The sequence below is a fragment of the Acanthopagrus latus genome, chromosome 9, assembly GCF_904848185.1.
Source record: "Acanthopagrus latus isolate v.2019 chromosome 9, fAcaLat1.1, whole genome shotgun sequence".
NCBI lineage: Eukaryota > Metazoa > Chordata > Actinopteri > Spariformes > Sparidae > Acanthopagrus > Acanthopagrus latus.
This window is the reverse complement of record NC_051047.1, coordinates 11,194,175-11,211,423: the sequence shown is the minus strand read 5'-3', so window position 1 is coordinate 11,211,423 and position 17,249 is coordinate 11,194,175. Positions and strand designations below refer to the sequence as shown.

Sequence of the window (17,249 nt, the reverse complement as noted above, 5' to 3'; positions counted from 1 at the left end):
TTTCCAATTCATCCCAAAGTTGTTGGCTGTGGCTAGGGTCAAGTTCTTAAACACCAAAATAAGACATAATCCAAAAAAATGCAGAAAGACAGACAGCCTCCACCACGACATCACTTGCACTTGCACTCGCTGGGCAGAACATATTCTGAGCTGACAGAGTGCAGGATTAAAAAATTTAATGGGCCTTTGTCTAAAAATATCTTTGTGTGCTGCAACTTTAACGTTTCCCTTTTTCAAATGAAAAATGGTGGTGATAAGTTATCAAGGGATTTGATTTATTCCAAGCCAATTTGATTCTAAACCTCATAATATGATGAAAACAGTCGTTCAGTGTTATTACTTTCACCCTTCATAGATGCCTCCCATCAAGAATAATTGAATCTCACAGAGGAGAGCAGAGGCAGAGAAACACAGGCTGATTCTGGAGTCTCTTCAGTCCTGTGCGTGGGTTTAAACATGTGCAGGTTGACAGAAGTGTAAAATATGACTCTTTGCTAATGTGGTAGAAATATTAAGACTTGTACAACTTGGTACAGTTTATATGCCTGCTAACTACAAAATGCTCCAACAAGCAGACACACACACACACACACACACACACACACACACACACACACACACACACACACACACACACACACACACACACACACACACACACACACACACACGACATCTTAACCTTACCAGGCCTCATTTTCTCTTGTTATGTGTCTCAAGGTAGAATACACTCGTCATCAGCCTTTAAAAACACACATATACATGATGTGCCTCACCTCCAGTCCTTAATAAAACTCAGCTTTGACGATCTTTATTTTAGATTCCCACAGACTACACACTCAACAACAACAGAGGATATCACTGGTAATGTAGATGTCCAGTGATGTTGTCATGATCTCGGTCCTTGCTCAAGATTCAAGATTCAAGATTCAAGAAGACTTTATTTATCCTGAGGGAAATTGTCTTGCAACAGTAGTAAAACAAAGTGAGAAAGGAATACAAAAGTAATAAATAATGGTAAAGTAATAAATAAACTAGTTACTAAGTACACAGAATGCAATCCAACCGTGAGCAGCATAAAACTGAAAAGAAAGTACACAATAAGATTGAATAAGTGACAAGTGGTATAAAGTGAAAAAATAGTAAATTTAGCAGCAGCATGAAATAGCAGCAATTTACTAAGTCCAGTGCAGGAGATTTACAAGGTCCAGTGCACACTCAATAAGTGATGGAAGTGATAGGGAATGATATTGATTTGATTTGGCTCAGGTGACAGTGTCTCCACTGTCCCTCCCGCGACCAGAGGTGGATGCATTAAACAGTCTGATAGCCTGAGGGAGAAAAGACTTCCTCAGGCGCTCCGTGTTACATCGGGGTGGGATGAGTCTGCTGCTGAAGGTGCTGCTGTGTGAGTTTAGCACCTGGTGGAGAGGGTGAATGTTGTTGTCCAGGATACTATGCAGTTTGCACAGCATCCTCCTCTCAGCCACCACCACCAAAGAGTCCAGTTGGACCCCCAGGACGGAGCCAGCCTTCCTGATGATCCTACTGATCTTGTTGGCGTCTGCTGCCCTCAGCCTGCTGCCCCAGCACACAACCCCAAAAAAGATGGCACTGGCTACCACCGACTGGTAGAACATCCTCAGCATGATGTTGCAGACATTGAAGGACCTGAGTCTCCTCAGGAAATAGAGTCGGCTCTGGCCCTTCTTGTACACAGCCTCTGTGTTCTTGGCCCAGTCCAGTTTGTTATCCAGGTGGACTCCAAGGTATTTGTAATCCTGGACCACCTCAAGATTTTTTTGATGCTTTGTTTGATGCTTGTGTGTTGCGTGTTGATTTTCAGTTCCTCCCGTCTCTGTGATTTTTCCCCAATGTTTTTCCGTTCCTTTCTCTCATCTGTCCTTCTCCCGCCTGACTCCATCTGTACCTCATCCCGTTGTTAGTGTGTCAGTGTGTTCTCCCTCATGTCTTGTCCCTCATATCAGTTTATTCCGTGTTCACCTGTGTTTCCTGTGTTTACCACCTGTGTCATTTCCAGTGTCTCCAAGTGTTTCCCCCAGTATGTTTCTGGATTGTGTTCCCTGTGTGTGTTTTTGTTGCTCTGTTCTTTGCTTTTGTTTGCACTTTGTTGAAGCCCTTTTTTGTTGCTACTTTGTCTTTTTGTCTCAGTTTGGTTTGCGTGGACTCTTCATTTTTGTCTGTCATTCAGCTTTGGTTAAAATAAATTCCCGCGTATCGACTACACTTGGGTCCTCACATTTTTGACAAAGTTGTAACATGTCCTGAGAAAGAAAGAAGCATTTGAAGGGCTGATGTTTTGGATATAGAGCAGCAGATTTTGAACTCATCACTGCCCATGGCATCTTTTGACTATCTGACCTGACCAGCCAGACTGCCCCAGGGAGGAAGAGAGTCGTGATAAGGATCAGAATTTGCACTCAGTGTTGGGCAGTAACGTCGCTACAAGTTGCGGCGTTACTAGTTTAACTACATTTCTCAGTAGCGTGATAGTAGCATCGCTGTTTTCTGAATGAAATAGCTTTTCAGTAGCTTAGCTCTTTTATTGACCAAGTAGCGCGGTAGCGTCCACACAAGCTACATTTTTATGAACACCTCTGAAGCTCAGCACAGCAGAGCTTGCTGCTGCGGTCTGAAATAAAAGGATCAGTCAGTGGCAGCACCACTATACATGGCCGTGTATGTGGAGCCAACAGAAGCACTTCCGTATGACGGTGACATCACAGACCAATCCCTGGGCTGATGCCTACAACGTCTCTGCTGCAGGGGAATACAGACAGGTTAGCTTGAGTGAGTTATGTTACTTGATGGAAAGATGGCAGAGGGTGAGGAGGACGGAGACAAATGGATCCCAAGACAAAAAGACAAACTTGAATAATAAATAAATACAGCAAAGTTACATATAAGAGGTAAGAGGTGGCGAATGAGGGAACAGAGAAACATTTGAAAAGTTTACATTACTCTGAATTATTAATTTTGTGATTTTTAACCAGCACAGGGTTGAACAAAAATGCAATTTCTACAAGACAAAAGTATGGTGGTTAGTCAAAATTATTAGCTTAAAATGTATGTAGATATAGCTACTAGTATAGAGTGGGCCTAATAAAAAATACCACTTTTGAAACTGGCAGTTATATGGGATACTGGTAGATGGAGTACTATATTAATCCCAAAGGGAAATTAAAGTGTTAGAACCACTTGACATAAATCAAAATACAAAAACAATGAGGTAGGTAAAAGAAACAAATACAATTAAAGGCTGAATTATATACAATGACTAAATAGACTACTCAAACATCACATACAGATAAATAAATATAATAGATAATAAAGCTGAAACTGGAGCATAGACTAGAGAACCTTAATGAAAAATACAACTATAATATACTATTTGTTGAGTATACACTGTTTTATTATGTTAATATGCTACAGTGTAGGACACTGCATTAGTGCAAGTCGGGTAGATAGTGCTATGGTAGCAAGGTGAATGATTGTCCATGTATGTTAGAATTAAGTGTGCATTGATAGTTGAATAATACAAGATACAAAACAGTGAAAGCACAGCTTACTGTTTAATAAACAATTGAATGTAACATTTTTGCCTGCTTATCTGTCTGTTGCCTGTCTGTCTGACAGGTTTATTGGTCACTGAGATAGCTTTGACTTGTTCCAATATAAAAAAAAAAATAGCTTCGATGTAGTTAAACCAATTTCCGAGTAGCTTGCCAAACACTATTTGTACTTTGTACCCTGTACTTCTCCTCCCTTGTTTGATAATGACTCACACACGGAAGAGACCACCAACTAAACTACTCAGACAAATATCTGTATGATCATGTGTCAGCTGTGATCTGTCTTTTTCTTTTTGGATATAAATAGGTCATCGTGCTATTTTTCTGTTTATTGATCCTTCTTGTGGACTGGGTTCATACATCTGCATAAGGCACTGAGGACTTAATGATGCCATCATCACCGCAGTGGACAGCATACAGGGAAATGGAGCCTGATCATGGAACACATAAGAAAGGCACTTTGTGCCGAAAACTCACCAAATATGCTGTCATCTTCCTCTTTCTGGCTGTGTTTGGACTCATATTCCTGCTGCACAACATCAGCACTATAGAGGTGAGGAGAGAAGGGGCTACACCCAGGTTTTTTCTCGGTTACTCGAAAGGACAAAGGATATACCGATGATTTAAATGTTTTGTCTTTGGACAACAAGTAATATATTTTATGTTTTTTTGTGTGTGTGTAATATATTTAATTGATTTCTTTTATCCATTGAAATAGAACACATCTCCTCAACAAAAGAAGAAGTTTGCCCATTAATGTCAGCTGTCCTGCAGATAATAAGAGCTGTCCCATAGGTTAATCAGAAGAAATAAGTCTGGTTCCAGCTTTACTGTTTTGTGGAAGATTGAGCTGAGCTCCTTAGTGATATTTTTCAAATATCTGGCTATCAAGGGGCACTGCCAAATACAGTGAAGGTATGTCCCTACCTCTTTTTTACACTTCACACTTCACACACAATCTGGGGATTTATTTTGTTTAGAAAGTGAGGGATGCATTGTAGTATGTGTATCCTATATTGGCTTTCTCTGAGTCTATTACATGTAAAAATGTTCTTTACAGATTTAAAGGTGGCTGACCATGCGTTGGCATCAAGACCAAACATACTAATGATTGAAAATAAGATAGGAATAGAACTCTCTGGGTCTTTGACCAAAAGAATAAGATCCCGGAAACAAGCAGCCGAAATGAGTCTCCTCCGCAGGGTGGCGGGGCGCTCCCTTAGAGATAGAGTGAGGAGCTCGGTCACCCAGGAGGAGCTCTGAGTAGAGCCACTGCTCCTCCACATCGAGAGGAGCCAGCTGAGGTGGCTCGGGCATCTGTTTCAGATGCCCCCGGGACGCATCCCTTGGGAGGTGTTCCTGGCATGTCCTACTGAGAGGAGACCGAGAGGAAGACCCAGGACACGCTGGAGTGACTATGTCGCTTGGCTGGCCTGGGAATGCCTTGGGATCCTCCTGGAGGAGCTGGAGGAAGTGTCCAGGGGAGAGGGAAGTCTGGGTGTCCCTGCTCAGGCAGCTGCCCCTGCGACCCGGCCCCGGACAGCGCAGAAGAAGATGGATGGATGGTTGGAAAAAGATACTCCCACTCTACGTGATCAAATGCTTTTTTTTAGCATCTAATGAAGCGGAGAGGACCTTTTTCTTTGTACTATGTGCAAATTGTATTAAATTCAGGAGGCTGCGAACATTGGAATAAGAATATCTGTTTTTAACAAACCCTGTCTGGTCTGGCTTAACTAATACAGATAGCACCTCCTTTAATCTTCTAGCCAGGAGTTTTGATAGTAACTTGCAGTCAACCCCAAGTAAGCTTATCGGTCTGTAAGAAGCACATTGATCAGAGGGTTTATCTTTCTTTGAAATCAGAGGATTGTGGGCCAGATTTTGAGTTGGTGGGAGCGTGCCTCTTTCAAAAGATTCAGTAAACATGTTGGTCACAGGTCCCACCACCGACTTTGCCATCTTCTTATAAAATTTGGGGCCAAACCCATCAGGGCCTGGAGCTTTCCCACTCTGTAAGGTTTTGATGATCTCCAGGACTTCCTGCACTGTAATTGGTCTGCACAGATCATTTTTACGTTCTTCGGATAATGTGGGAAGGTTTGTTCTATCCAGAAAAAGTTTCCTGTTCTCTGAAGTGATTTGGCCCTCAGAAAAGTATAGTTCATGGTAAAAATCCTTCATTATTTTACATAAAGTTTTAGTTTCAAAGTGTTTTGTGCCAGTTCTGTCCCTAAGTGATGGTATTGCATAAAGCCCTGTATGGCCCTTGGCCAAACAAGCAAGGAGCCTTCTAGGTTTATTACCAGATTCAAATAATCTATGTTTAGCAAAAAATATTGCTGATTCTGCTCTTTGGGTTAGCAGTTGATCAAGAACAGATCGTACCGCTTCTAATCTTTTAAAAACCGATATTGAAGAGGTAGCTTTAAACTCTCTAGTGTTGTAATTTACTGTTTGTGTTCTGTTTTGCTAACATACCTCTTTTCTTTGCAGCTGTGTACAATATTATGGCACCACTCAGGAAGGCTTTACCTGTTTCCCCTAAGGTTGAAGCACAGACATCAGGCGTATTGTTAGTAGTAATAAAAAGTTCCCATTGTGATTCTAAACATGTCAAAATGTAGACATGCTAAGGAGACAAGGATTTAGATGCACGTGTCTGGATGTGGGGTCATAATAAGGTGGTAGAAGATCAATAGTGACTGATGAATAGTCTGAAAGGCTACATGTGTTAATAGAGCAAGTGTTGGTCCTGTCTAGAGCTAATCTTGAAACAAATATATAATCAATTCTTGAGAGGTAATGATGAGGATGGGAGAAAAAAGTGAAATCTTTCTCTTGTGGATTAATAATCCCCAATGCATTGAACAGGCCGAGATCAGAACAGAGCTCTCCTTGTGGCTCTAGCCATCTTGGAGAGAGGTAGGTCACTAGGTGGGCTGTGATCCAAGGAATCAAGAATACAGAGGAATACTTGGCTTTGATCAAAAGGCTGTGGTCAGGGCCGGAGGTACGAAATACTCTGGAGACGAGACAGGGGAAGGCACAGACTATATATACAAATGAGGGAAGGAAGCACAGATGGAAACAATCAGGGATTAGGGGAGACGTTCAGTGTAACGATTTTTATGTTACTCAAAGCGTAGATTACTCGTCTGGTGATAAAGGAAAATGATCTGATTCAAACAGGTGTAGCCCCTGACAAGAACTATGCAATTCACAACTGTTTGGCAAACAGACTGTGCTGATATAAACATCTCCTACACATGGGGGAACAACAACCTTCCCCATGCTCACAAAAAAATACCAATATGAAAATAGCATAAGAGCATGAGAATTCAGGAAAAAACAAACAAACAAAAAAACAAACAGTTCAGGCGTACTTGCTGCTAAAAGTAGAATTCATTTCGGGAAAATAAAACAAAACCACTCCCATATCTCACCCCCGCTCCCACAACATAAAATTGACAAGCATGTCAATATTGTGATATTCTAAATGATTTTAACATTATCTTTCCTCTGCTAACACGTCAACCATATATATCAGATATGACTGAACTGCAACATGGTGTATAAGACACTTAACTGAGCCAATTCAGCTATGAAACCTTTAACAGCGTTATATAGACTGAGCCTGCTGTTTCTTTGTTATATCACACTGATATTCTGTTAACAGAATAGGCTACTTCTGTATCAAAACGATAAAACTTACTCAGTCCCTCATGGTGTGTAGACATGTCATCCCACAGTAGACAAATCACAGTCCAGAGCCATCCTTCGGATTATTCCGGTTTATTAAGAAAGTTCTCTGCATCTCTCCGCGTTTCGAACCTGTGCTCCGTGCCGTTGTGGTTTATGGTGAGAGTAGCTGGGTAGTGCATGTTGAAGTGGACTCCCTTGTCTATTAAGGCTTGACTCACTCCATTGAAATTGCGATGCTTCTCTCGAACTGCAGGAGACAGATCCTGATGAATGAAGGATCTACCTTCATATTCCAAGTTAGTTTTCCCCCCCTCACTGCTGCCATTATCCTTGGTCTGTCCCTGGAATTGTGGAGTTTGATAAGCACTGGTTGGAGATGCGCTCCTCGTGGTCCCAGGCTGAGGTGTGTCCGGTCTATTTAATGTGGCTTCTAGTCTCGGGGCCCACTGTCAGGTCAAATACAGTAGGCAGCCAGGGTTCATAAAACTGTATTGGACGTTTTCCCTCCATACCCTCTTCCAGATTAAGGACATGAATATTGTCCCGTCTGCTTCGGTTCACCATATTATCCATGCCCTAAGCCATTTGTTTCATTTTCTTTTCTGCTTCAGCGAGCCTGGTCCCCTGGTGTCATGTAAATGACTTCTCTTTTCTTGGTTGGTCCAAAAGATTTCAAAGATCAAAAAGTCACCAGGAGTCTTCAAGGCTGAGTGCAGTAGGACTTTATTTGCCAGCTAAAAAGAACGGGATCAGACACAGACAAAATCCATGAAAAAAACAAACTGACCCGAGGCTCAAAGCCCCGAACATCCTCTTTTAAATGCAGAAAAGTGGGTGTGTCCATTCAGACAACATGGCCTCAACCAATCACTATTCTGCTTAATTTCTCCTGACACTGTTATTTCTTTATGGAAAAACATCACATTTTCTAATGGAAAATCCCCGTACCTCTAGTGGAAAAACCCAGTATTACCTTATGCGCTTGCGCGAAAATTGGCGTACATGCAGAACTGCATGTCGACCAGTTGCTCCTCGCCTTGCTTTGTTTTTTTAAGAAGGTGCTCTCCCTGTGTCCTTATCACTGGCTCTTAGAAACTCTGGCCTTCAGGCCTTCAGTTAACTCTCTTTCTTGATGCATCCCATTATATCTGATCACTCTTTGCACTGTATTTTTAAACTTAATGAAAGTGTTACATAAATGGTTAGATGTTGTTCTTAGATTTGTGGTTACATTTTTACACTTGACATTATCTGACTATAGCAGCTTTAATCAGCAGATGCACTTTTCAGTCAGTAATATGTTTCAGCAACCCTTTTACACTTGTTACCCTTTGTTTCTTACTTTTATCATTATAACACTTACTATCAGTTACCATTAGTCACTATTTACTAACTGTGGTTATTTTATACTGACCACTATCTGCTTGCTATGGTTATTTTACACTACACAGGTTGGCCACCATGTCCTCCATATCCGAGACTCACTGCTCCGTGGCAGTGATGGGTTTGGACTGGCTCTCTAAAATTGTGGAATTTTTTTTCCAGTGTCATGGAAAATTTCAAAAGTTTCTCATCCATAATGTTGCTGAAACTTTGAGTTACCTTGTGAATCAGAGCTGTGGTTTCCATAGTTGGTGAAGCCTTGTCTTGCTTGGCTAGCATCAGCAGCTGCAGCATTAGCACATTTTTGTGTCTGAATTTTCATTTGTTTTGACATTGTTAATTATCAAAACTTCACTTTTCTTCCTGTCACCAGATCTTTCAGCACTGTATTGCTGTGATAAGTCCGGAGAGGAGCACTAACATACAGATAAATTAAATAAAATCATGTGGGAGCAGGGCTGCACAGTGGCCCAGTGGGTAGCACTGCTGCCTCACAGCTGGAAGATCGCCGGTTCGCGTGGGTTTTCACCGGGTACTCCGGCTTCCTCCCACAGTCCAAAAACATACTGAGGTTAATTGATCATTCTAAATTGTCCGTAGGTGTGAATGAGAGTGTGTGAGAGTGTTCGTCTCTATGTGTGGCCCTGCGATGGACTGGCGACCTGTCCAGGGTGTCCCCTGCCTTCGCCCTAAGTCAGCTGGGATAGGCTCCAGCCCCCCCGCGACCCTGCAGAGGATTAAGCGGCGTACATAGAATATGTACAGATGATGGATGGATGGATGGATGTGGGAGCGGGAGCTCAGCAAAAACATGATTCAGTCAGCCATGATCATGTGACTCCCCTACAGCTGATATGTTGTCACAATCCTCTGTTATAGGTCTAAGTCTGAGATAGTTGGGTTAAACATGCAACAATAGTCTGCCCATCTCCTGTATAACCTCTCATTTCTCATCCCTTTATCTCTAGAACTGGAACTGTCACACTGTTTCAGCCCTCAACCAGCTCCAGAGCAGGATCCAATCATCCTTCATCCCAGTGAATCTGCCCACTTTTAATCACAACCACACCTTCTGTGCCCATCTGGGCCAGAAACCCTCCCCTGAGGATGAACTGGAAGAGCGCTACCTGTTGGACTCTATTGCTTGGCCAGGGCCTCCGCCTCACTCTTCACCAGTCGTCTTGGACCAGTCGAGTGACCCTGTGCACAGCCTGTTCACCCTCCATATTAAGGAGGGAAGGGAGTGGCATGTGGGCGACCAGCTGGAGGCCCTCGTCCAAATGCACGACTTCCAGGGTCGTCCCAAGCTCTACGGCGGGGATTTCCTCTTGGCCAGACTGCACTCCCCTGATCTTGGAGCAGGTGTAGCAGGCAAGGTGCTGGACCACAGGAATGGATCTTATTCTGCTCTGTTCCCGCTGCTCTGGGTGGGATCAGCACAGGTGGAGGTTACACTAGTGCACTCAAGTGAGGCTGTTGCTGTTCTGCGACGGCTGAGGGAGGAACGGCCTGATCGGGTGTTTGCCAACAGCTTGTTCCGCTCGGGTTCCCACTCTGAGACTACTGTGTGCAACATGTGCCTGCCCCCTGATCAGAAACTCCAGTGCAACTACACAGACCTTTCCACAGGTGAGCCCTGGTATTGCTACAAGCCCAAGGTGCTCGGCTGTGACACCAGGATCAACCACGCCAAAGGAGGCTATGTGAAAAATCTCCTCACCAGCAAAGAAGCACCACTCTTCCAGAGGTTTGTACTGTTGTAGTAGATGATAGGATGACTTGTGTTGTATAAAAGGATGGTCGGGTGTTATTCTGTATTCAAATGCAATTAGTGATGTGGTCCTTCGGGTCTGGACTAGTTAGTCAGGCGGTCTGTCTGTCTACTTAATTTAAGTATTTTCAATTCAACTCTTTATGAACATGATAAAATGTTCCGATTGTAAAGTTGTGCATGCTAAAATAAAAAGCAACTTTTTGCCACATTTAGCAACAAAGCAATTTTTAAAAAACATTTTTAATTTTACTTTTGATCACATTTACAGCCATATTTGTGAACTTTTTGATATTTATTTGTCTTGTAAAAATGTAATTGCAATGTTAAATCTAAATAAAAAATCTAAATGTTAAATAATAAATCTAAATGTTAAATGCTAATTTGAAATGTTTAATATAAATGTTAAATCTAAATCTAAATGCTAACTGTTAAATTGAAATTTAAACATAAATATTAAATCTAAATGTCGGGTGAAACTAAATATTTTACTAATATACATATCTACACTGCCTGTTACTGTCACCGTGCTCTCATGTTGCCTGCCAGCATGTCGACCGACTTAGCTGGAAACATTGGTGGGGTCCTGATCCTGACCCACCAAACATCATGGAAAGTGATGGTTTTCACTCCAAATTACATAATCATAATGTTTCAACAGAAACACTCGGTTAGTTAAAGTTTTTTGCTTGTGACAGATGCTGTTTTTCGGGCAGAAATGTGAAGAAGAGTTTGTAGGACAGGCAGCCTCTGTTACCTCACTGGAGGCGCATCAGCGCAGTATCGGCAAACCTGTGTGAATGGATAAGCCAGCGGCAATCACAACACATTTTTACAGCATCTATATGATCATAAACAGTCAGCCAGTGTATGTTTGGATTGACAGGTAGACACCGAGGAAACACCTTGACAAAAACACACAGACGTCATCATCATCATGTATACCGTCACGCCTCTTTATGGTGCCGGCTTTTTATGTGAATTACACATCGGTTCGCCTTGACACCAGCGCTGTGTGGCTTTGTGTAAGCAACATGTAGATTAAACATGCAGCGTTTAGATAACTTATCAGAAACATCTACAGCAGTAAAATGCAACATTAAAGTGTCTTTGCAGCCTTAATATTAAACTAAAAACGTCATAACACTGTCAGGGAACATTTAAATTGATGATGAATACTTTTACTTATGCAGGACTATATGTTCTTTGACACAGTGATATGGTCCGTTTTTGATTGCTATACAATACACAGCCATTTTAAAGAATTCAATACTGTTACTTAATATCACACAGATGACAGACAGGCTGATCCATCCATCATTCTTTAGACATTTATAGCTAGATAAAACAGAGGAAGTGTGGACCATGGCACAGACCACTGAGTAACAAATGATTATGATCTGACATCTTGATTATAATGACAGCTATATTTAAAAAAGGTTATGATTTCTGACTGGTTTTTTATGGTCAGAGATGGGAGAATGTGGATTAGGACCACAAAGATTACAAAAGCAATCCAAGGACCACTCACTAAGTGGTCTGAACCACTAGCTTTAGCACCCCTTGAGGTAGTAACCAGTGGTCCATGTACAGTGACCATGGTCAGTGGACAGACCACTGCACTGGCTATAACGCCGGCTGCCATAAGAGATGGATTTGGTTTTGGTCTTTCCTTTTAGGGTATCTGTGGACATTACATCAAATTTACAATTTCACCTGATCGACTCTGTTTCTTTAGTGGTGTAAACATAAAAGTTCACATACACGCTTCAGGACCTGACAGAATCAATGTGCTGCCTCCCAGGAAAGGTACAGTAACCTGCAGAGTAACTTTTGTGCATCATGTCACAGTGTGTGCATGCTTTGATTTATTCCATTCAATTATTTTTTTCTACAACATTTCTTTTCCTTATATCAGATAGAGCAGAGGTAGAAAGCAGTGTTAAACCAGAAGCTATTCAGCACGCACCATCTGGATATTACTACAAGGACTCATGGAGGTCATTAAATGGTGTTACAATGCGCCAGTTCAGTAAATCATCAGCCATTATTCAGTGTTTGGAAAACAAGGTGATCAACATGTATGGAGACTCCACTGTCAGGCAGTGGTTTGAGCACCTGCTTGCTTTTGTACCAGGTGAGTGTTGTTTTTGTCTCATCTTTTTAAATTTTTTTAAATTTATGTGTGTATCTTTCTTCCTCTAACTTTCATATATTCCATCTCCCCCAGAATTAAAAGAGTTAAACCTGCACAGTCCTAAACACGTTGGACCTTTCATGGCAGTGAACAGCATCCATAATATTCTCTTGAAGTACCGCTGCCATGGCCCACCCATCCAGTTTTCTACTGTCATAGCCAGTGAGTTGCAGTACATTTCAAATGAGCTGGACCGCCTCTCTGGGGGTCCCAACACTGTTGTGGTTTTCACCATTTGGGCCCATTTCTGCCCCTTTCCTGTGGAGGTGTACATACGGAGACTCCGTCACATTAGGCGGGCAGTGTTGCGACTCCTGGACCGAGCGCCAGGGACAATCATTGTGATTCGCTCAGCCAACCTCAGAGCCCTGGACCCAGAGGTGAGCCTCAATTACAGCGACTGGTACTCACTGCAGCTCGATGAGGTGCTCAGAGCCATGTTCAAGGGGCTGAATGTTCTGCTGGTGGACGCCTGGCAAATGACTTTGGCACACCACTCTCCTCACAATGTCCACCCACCTCCAGCCATCATCAAGAACATGATAGACATGCTTCTGTCTTATATTTGTCCAGAGACAAAAAAGAGCCACCAGTAGAAGACCAGTGAAGATACTATTGTTGTACTGTGTGAATCCGTCAATCAATTGTACATACATTTATAAACATTAACAGCAATGTTTCTCTCCAGAAATCATGACCATTACTCAAGATCATTCAAAAACCTTGTTGTGAGCAGTTGCATGTGGGAGCTACTCTCTTTATATTGCACTACAGTGTATCACAGCACAGAGGGAAAAGTGAATCTACTCATGGACGAGAGGCTCTTGCTTGTAAAAGCACAGGATGTTACCATTAATGGCATCCCCCTCAATAGGCTTGCTAGCTTCTTGTCCAGGAGTAGATGCACACTTCCTTCTGGCTGGTATGGAAAAAAATTATTCTGACCAAAACATCCCATGCACTGTGTGTGTGTGTGTGTGTGTGTGTGTGTGTGTGTGTGTGTGTGTGTGTGTGTGTGTGTGTGTGTGTGTGTGTGTGTGTGTGTGTGTGTGTGTGCGCGCGTGCGCGTGTGTGGCTCAGCTCCAGGTGTAGGTGAGCCCTACCCTTGGTAAAACATACACAGAGCTGCAGGTCTGACTGACCAAGATCAGCAGGGAGAGACAGAGATCTACATGGTACATTGGTACATTTTTATCTTATTGGGGACAACACAGAACAAGTTTGATGAGTTTCAGGGCATTTTCAGGCAGTGAAAAATGCGATCATTTGGGATGAAAAAGTTGTCATTCGAAAAACATCAGGGACCTCTCAGGTCAAGACCTGCTCGGGCCCTGATAATGAAATATCACCACACACCTGCAGTAGGTCATAAGTGATGATCCAGAGAGAAAATCCTGCATTTAAGGAAACATTTTTCAAACAAGTGTATTCTGGGTTACACAGACATATGTGAAGTGAAATATATCCCATTTAGAAGAACATACTGTGACAAATTCACAACTGAAATGATGAGGCTTAAGTTGGGCAAAACCACATGTTGACATGATAATTCTAATAATTTTAGAAATGTATGTAAATGTGTATTGTGGTTCTGCTTGCAGCCCTCCTGCTTTAAAATGATGTTTTTTAGTGTTTACAGTACACATTGTGCACATCTCTGTGATTCAATTGTAACAGAAAGGTCAATGTTAAAAAATGGCTGCATCTCAGCTGTGCATTAATATACTTACCAGCTGTACAAAGTTTTCCTCAGTTCCCTCCTCACTGACTCAGGTGACTTCCAGCTTGGGCCATCTGACGGATCAGTCTCTCAGCCTGTCAACATCTCACAGCCATGATAAATAGTACACACACACATCACATCAGATGTCAGAAGCTGTGTGTTGATGTGAGGCTCGACCTTTCAATCATTACCAGCTCTCTAACATAACTGTCTTTCTGTGTTTTCATGTTTTAGATGGACATTTGAGGGTTTATTTAACATAACCAAAAACTACACGTAGTTCATCATGGGAGGAGGAGTAGAGATTGAAAAAGGAAGTGAGTGTTGAAGTTATCAGGTCTGTGTGATACAAAGAGAAAATGTGCTTGCTCTTCTGTCTTGTCTGTTTGTCCCTGACAGTAATCTGTAGCTGACTATGAAGAGAATTAGCCATAAAACTTATCAGGGTAGAGTCGTTGTCATGTTTACCAGTATGTGCCATTATGAAATGTGTGCTTTTACAGCTGTAATAAAAAGAGAGACTGTATTTGGAGGTCATTGTCATTGTCATTTTCTTATTTAAACGGTAAACTACTCAAGCAGTAAAAGACGGTTTGAGATACAGCTGTGGGGTGGATGAGTGATATTTTTATCACTATATGGGGCTGTGATCCTCGTCAGGTGTTATAACCAGCTGGTGATGCATGTTTGGTTATGCCTTTGTAAATGATCTCAGTGCAGTTAGAATGAAATGAACTGTAATTATGGCTGCATCAAGAATCACTGATCAGTCTCATGTACTGAGCTACTTTAATTTTCATTTTCAACATTTACCAGGTAGTGATTTACATTTTAAATCATAACAAGATATACATACAGCATAAACAGGCTGCTGTCACGCACTTGAAGAAAAGAGACAAATGATTCCCCAGATGTTCATCTCACTTCCTGTCTGCAGGCTCACGTTGAAGAGACAGACTGAAACATGATGTGCACTAATGCAATATCCCAAGGATCATCAGATGAGCCAGACTGGACCGAACTGAATAAACTCAAACACAATCAAATGGTAGTGGGTAAATATAGAAAATATAAGGACTGAAACTCCTGTCAATTTGAGGGATGACCGCTTTACACATCCATCAAAGTCATATTGCACAGGAGCTGCTGCCCAGACTCTTGTCGTATGGAAATATTCTGTTTGCACAAACAACATGTCTTAAGCACTGTGGTTAACGCGATTGTTTCAGTGGAAGATATTCTACAGTTTTATGTTGCAGATGCAGCAGATAACAGATGTGGCGATACCAGTTGAACTGCGAGTGGCAGATCTAGATCTATGTAACACCTACAACTTGCACCTAAAGAGTATATTCATTTAACTTTAAATTCTCTGACAGGGTTTCCCAAAAACAACCCATATACAGGCCTGTACACAAATGAATACAGGCACAAAGTAAGATAATTTAACAATCTTCATCACTCACAATAAAACAATTTCATTTATCAAGTTATATTTCTAAAAAACATTTATGTAGTTCTTTTCTTTGATCTTGCAGTGGTTCATTTAGGAATAGAAAGGCAGATTATGACAGCTAGCTCTGGCAGAGGTCACTGCACTCAAATAATCAAAAGAAACCAAACAATATCTTTGCATATCAACTGCAAACTCAAAGCAAAAGAAAACCCCCCAAAATAAATTAAAAAAACATGCAACATGTATAAACTGGGCAGGTCCTCCACTATCACTGCTGCAATAACACCCCCCACCCCCACTAATGACTCACGGTCTGATTGGGGTTGACCACCATTGAACTCCACCACAGAAGGGGGGGGGGGGGAGAATGTTTAAACTGCTGTTTGTTTGAAAACCACAGATTAGGTATTAAAGGTGCAATGTGAAAGAACAGGCCATGGAGCCATGTTGAGTTCCTACTCCAAACAAATGGGCGGCAGCATATCCACAGAGGAACTGTCACCTGTAGCTACCTTTAGCTATCTGGCTGAGTGGCAAGGCAGTTAGCAGTCCAGACTAACCTCCTGTTTATGAAGTATAAACCGTCACCGGGAGCATTGGAATTGGTGACTTTCTCTGTTTCACAGTCTCTGGTGTTGTACTCTCTGCATGTTACCTGAGCAGACAGGACCGCCTCTTTAACCAGATCTCTTTCCTGACTGGAAGAAGTTGGCGGGGATACAAGAATATACCCATTTACTGCATGAGCAGCATGAGGAGAGACATGAGCTAGTGACCAAACACTCTAAAACAATGATTAATATTCGAGTATAGAGCTATTTAACATTTATTTTGATAAGAAAATAATGCTTACAGCACCATTACAGAAGACACACACACACATATATATATATATATATATATATATATATATATATATATATATATATATATATATATATATATATATATATATATGTCCCACAGTATGTAAACACCCACATGATTATGAAATATCTCAGGGTCAGGTTGCACATTGCTAAATCATTTTTTTCTATAAGCAATCTGATTAAACATAACACTGATTCCAATGATCAGAAAGAGCTCAGGTCGGTCGAAAATACAGTTTATACATATATGTAAATATATTCATAACTTTACTTGTACTTTTGATACTTAAGTATATTTGATATCAGGCACTTATAGACTTTTACTTAATTACTATTCATATAGATGACTTTACCAAAGTAATATTTTGACATGATAGCTTCACTTAAGCTGCAGCGGCCCTGGGTTCGAGTCCCAGCCTGGGGCCCTTTGCTGCGTGTCGTTCCCCCTCTCTCTCAACCTGTGTCGTGTCATGTCTTCAGCTATCCTTTCTACAAAGATCAAAAAAATATATATACACATATAAAAAAAAAGACTTTAGGTACTTCATACAA

At 41.6% G+C, this 17,249-nt stretch overlaps 1 protein-coding gene across 1 annotated transcript; it reads left to right on the top strand.

The window, feature by feature from the left end:
- The first annotated feature begins 3,801 nt into the window (after positions 1-3,801).
- LOC119025355 (NXPE family member 3-like) lies at positions 3,802-13,466 on the top strand. Its single transcript, XM_037108843.1, has 5 exons — positions 3,802-4,146; positions 9,650-10,428; positions 12,191-12,261; positions 12,371-12,589; positions 12,683-13,466. The coding sequence occupies exons 1-5, from the start codon at positions 3,979-3,981 to the stop codon at positions 13,243-13,245; spliced, it is 1,800 nt and encodes a 599-aa protein (XP_036964738.1). The 5' UTR covers positions 3,802-3,978; the 3' UTR covers positions 13,246-13,466.
- Positions 13,467-17,249: the final 3,783 nt, after the last annotated feature.

Excerpts from the sequence above, each read along its gene's own strand:
- LOC119025355 (XM_037108843.1), top strand. The coding sequence starts at position 3,979 with ATGATGCCATCATCACCGCAGTGGACAGCATACAGGGAAATGGAGCCT. Across the intron at positions 4,147-9,649 it reads ACAACATCAGCACTATAGAG|AACTGGAACTGTCACACTGT; the intron begins GTGAGGAGAGAA and ends CTTTATCTCTAG. Across the intron at positions 12,262-12,370 it reads TGTGCTGCCTCCCAGGAAAG|ATAGAGCAGAGGTAGAAAGC; the intron begins GTACAGTAACCT and ends TCCTTATATCAG.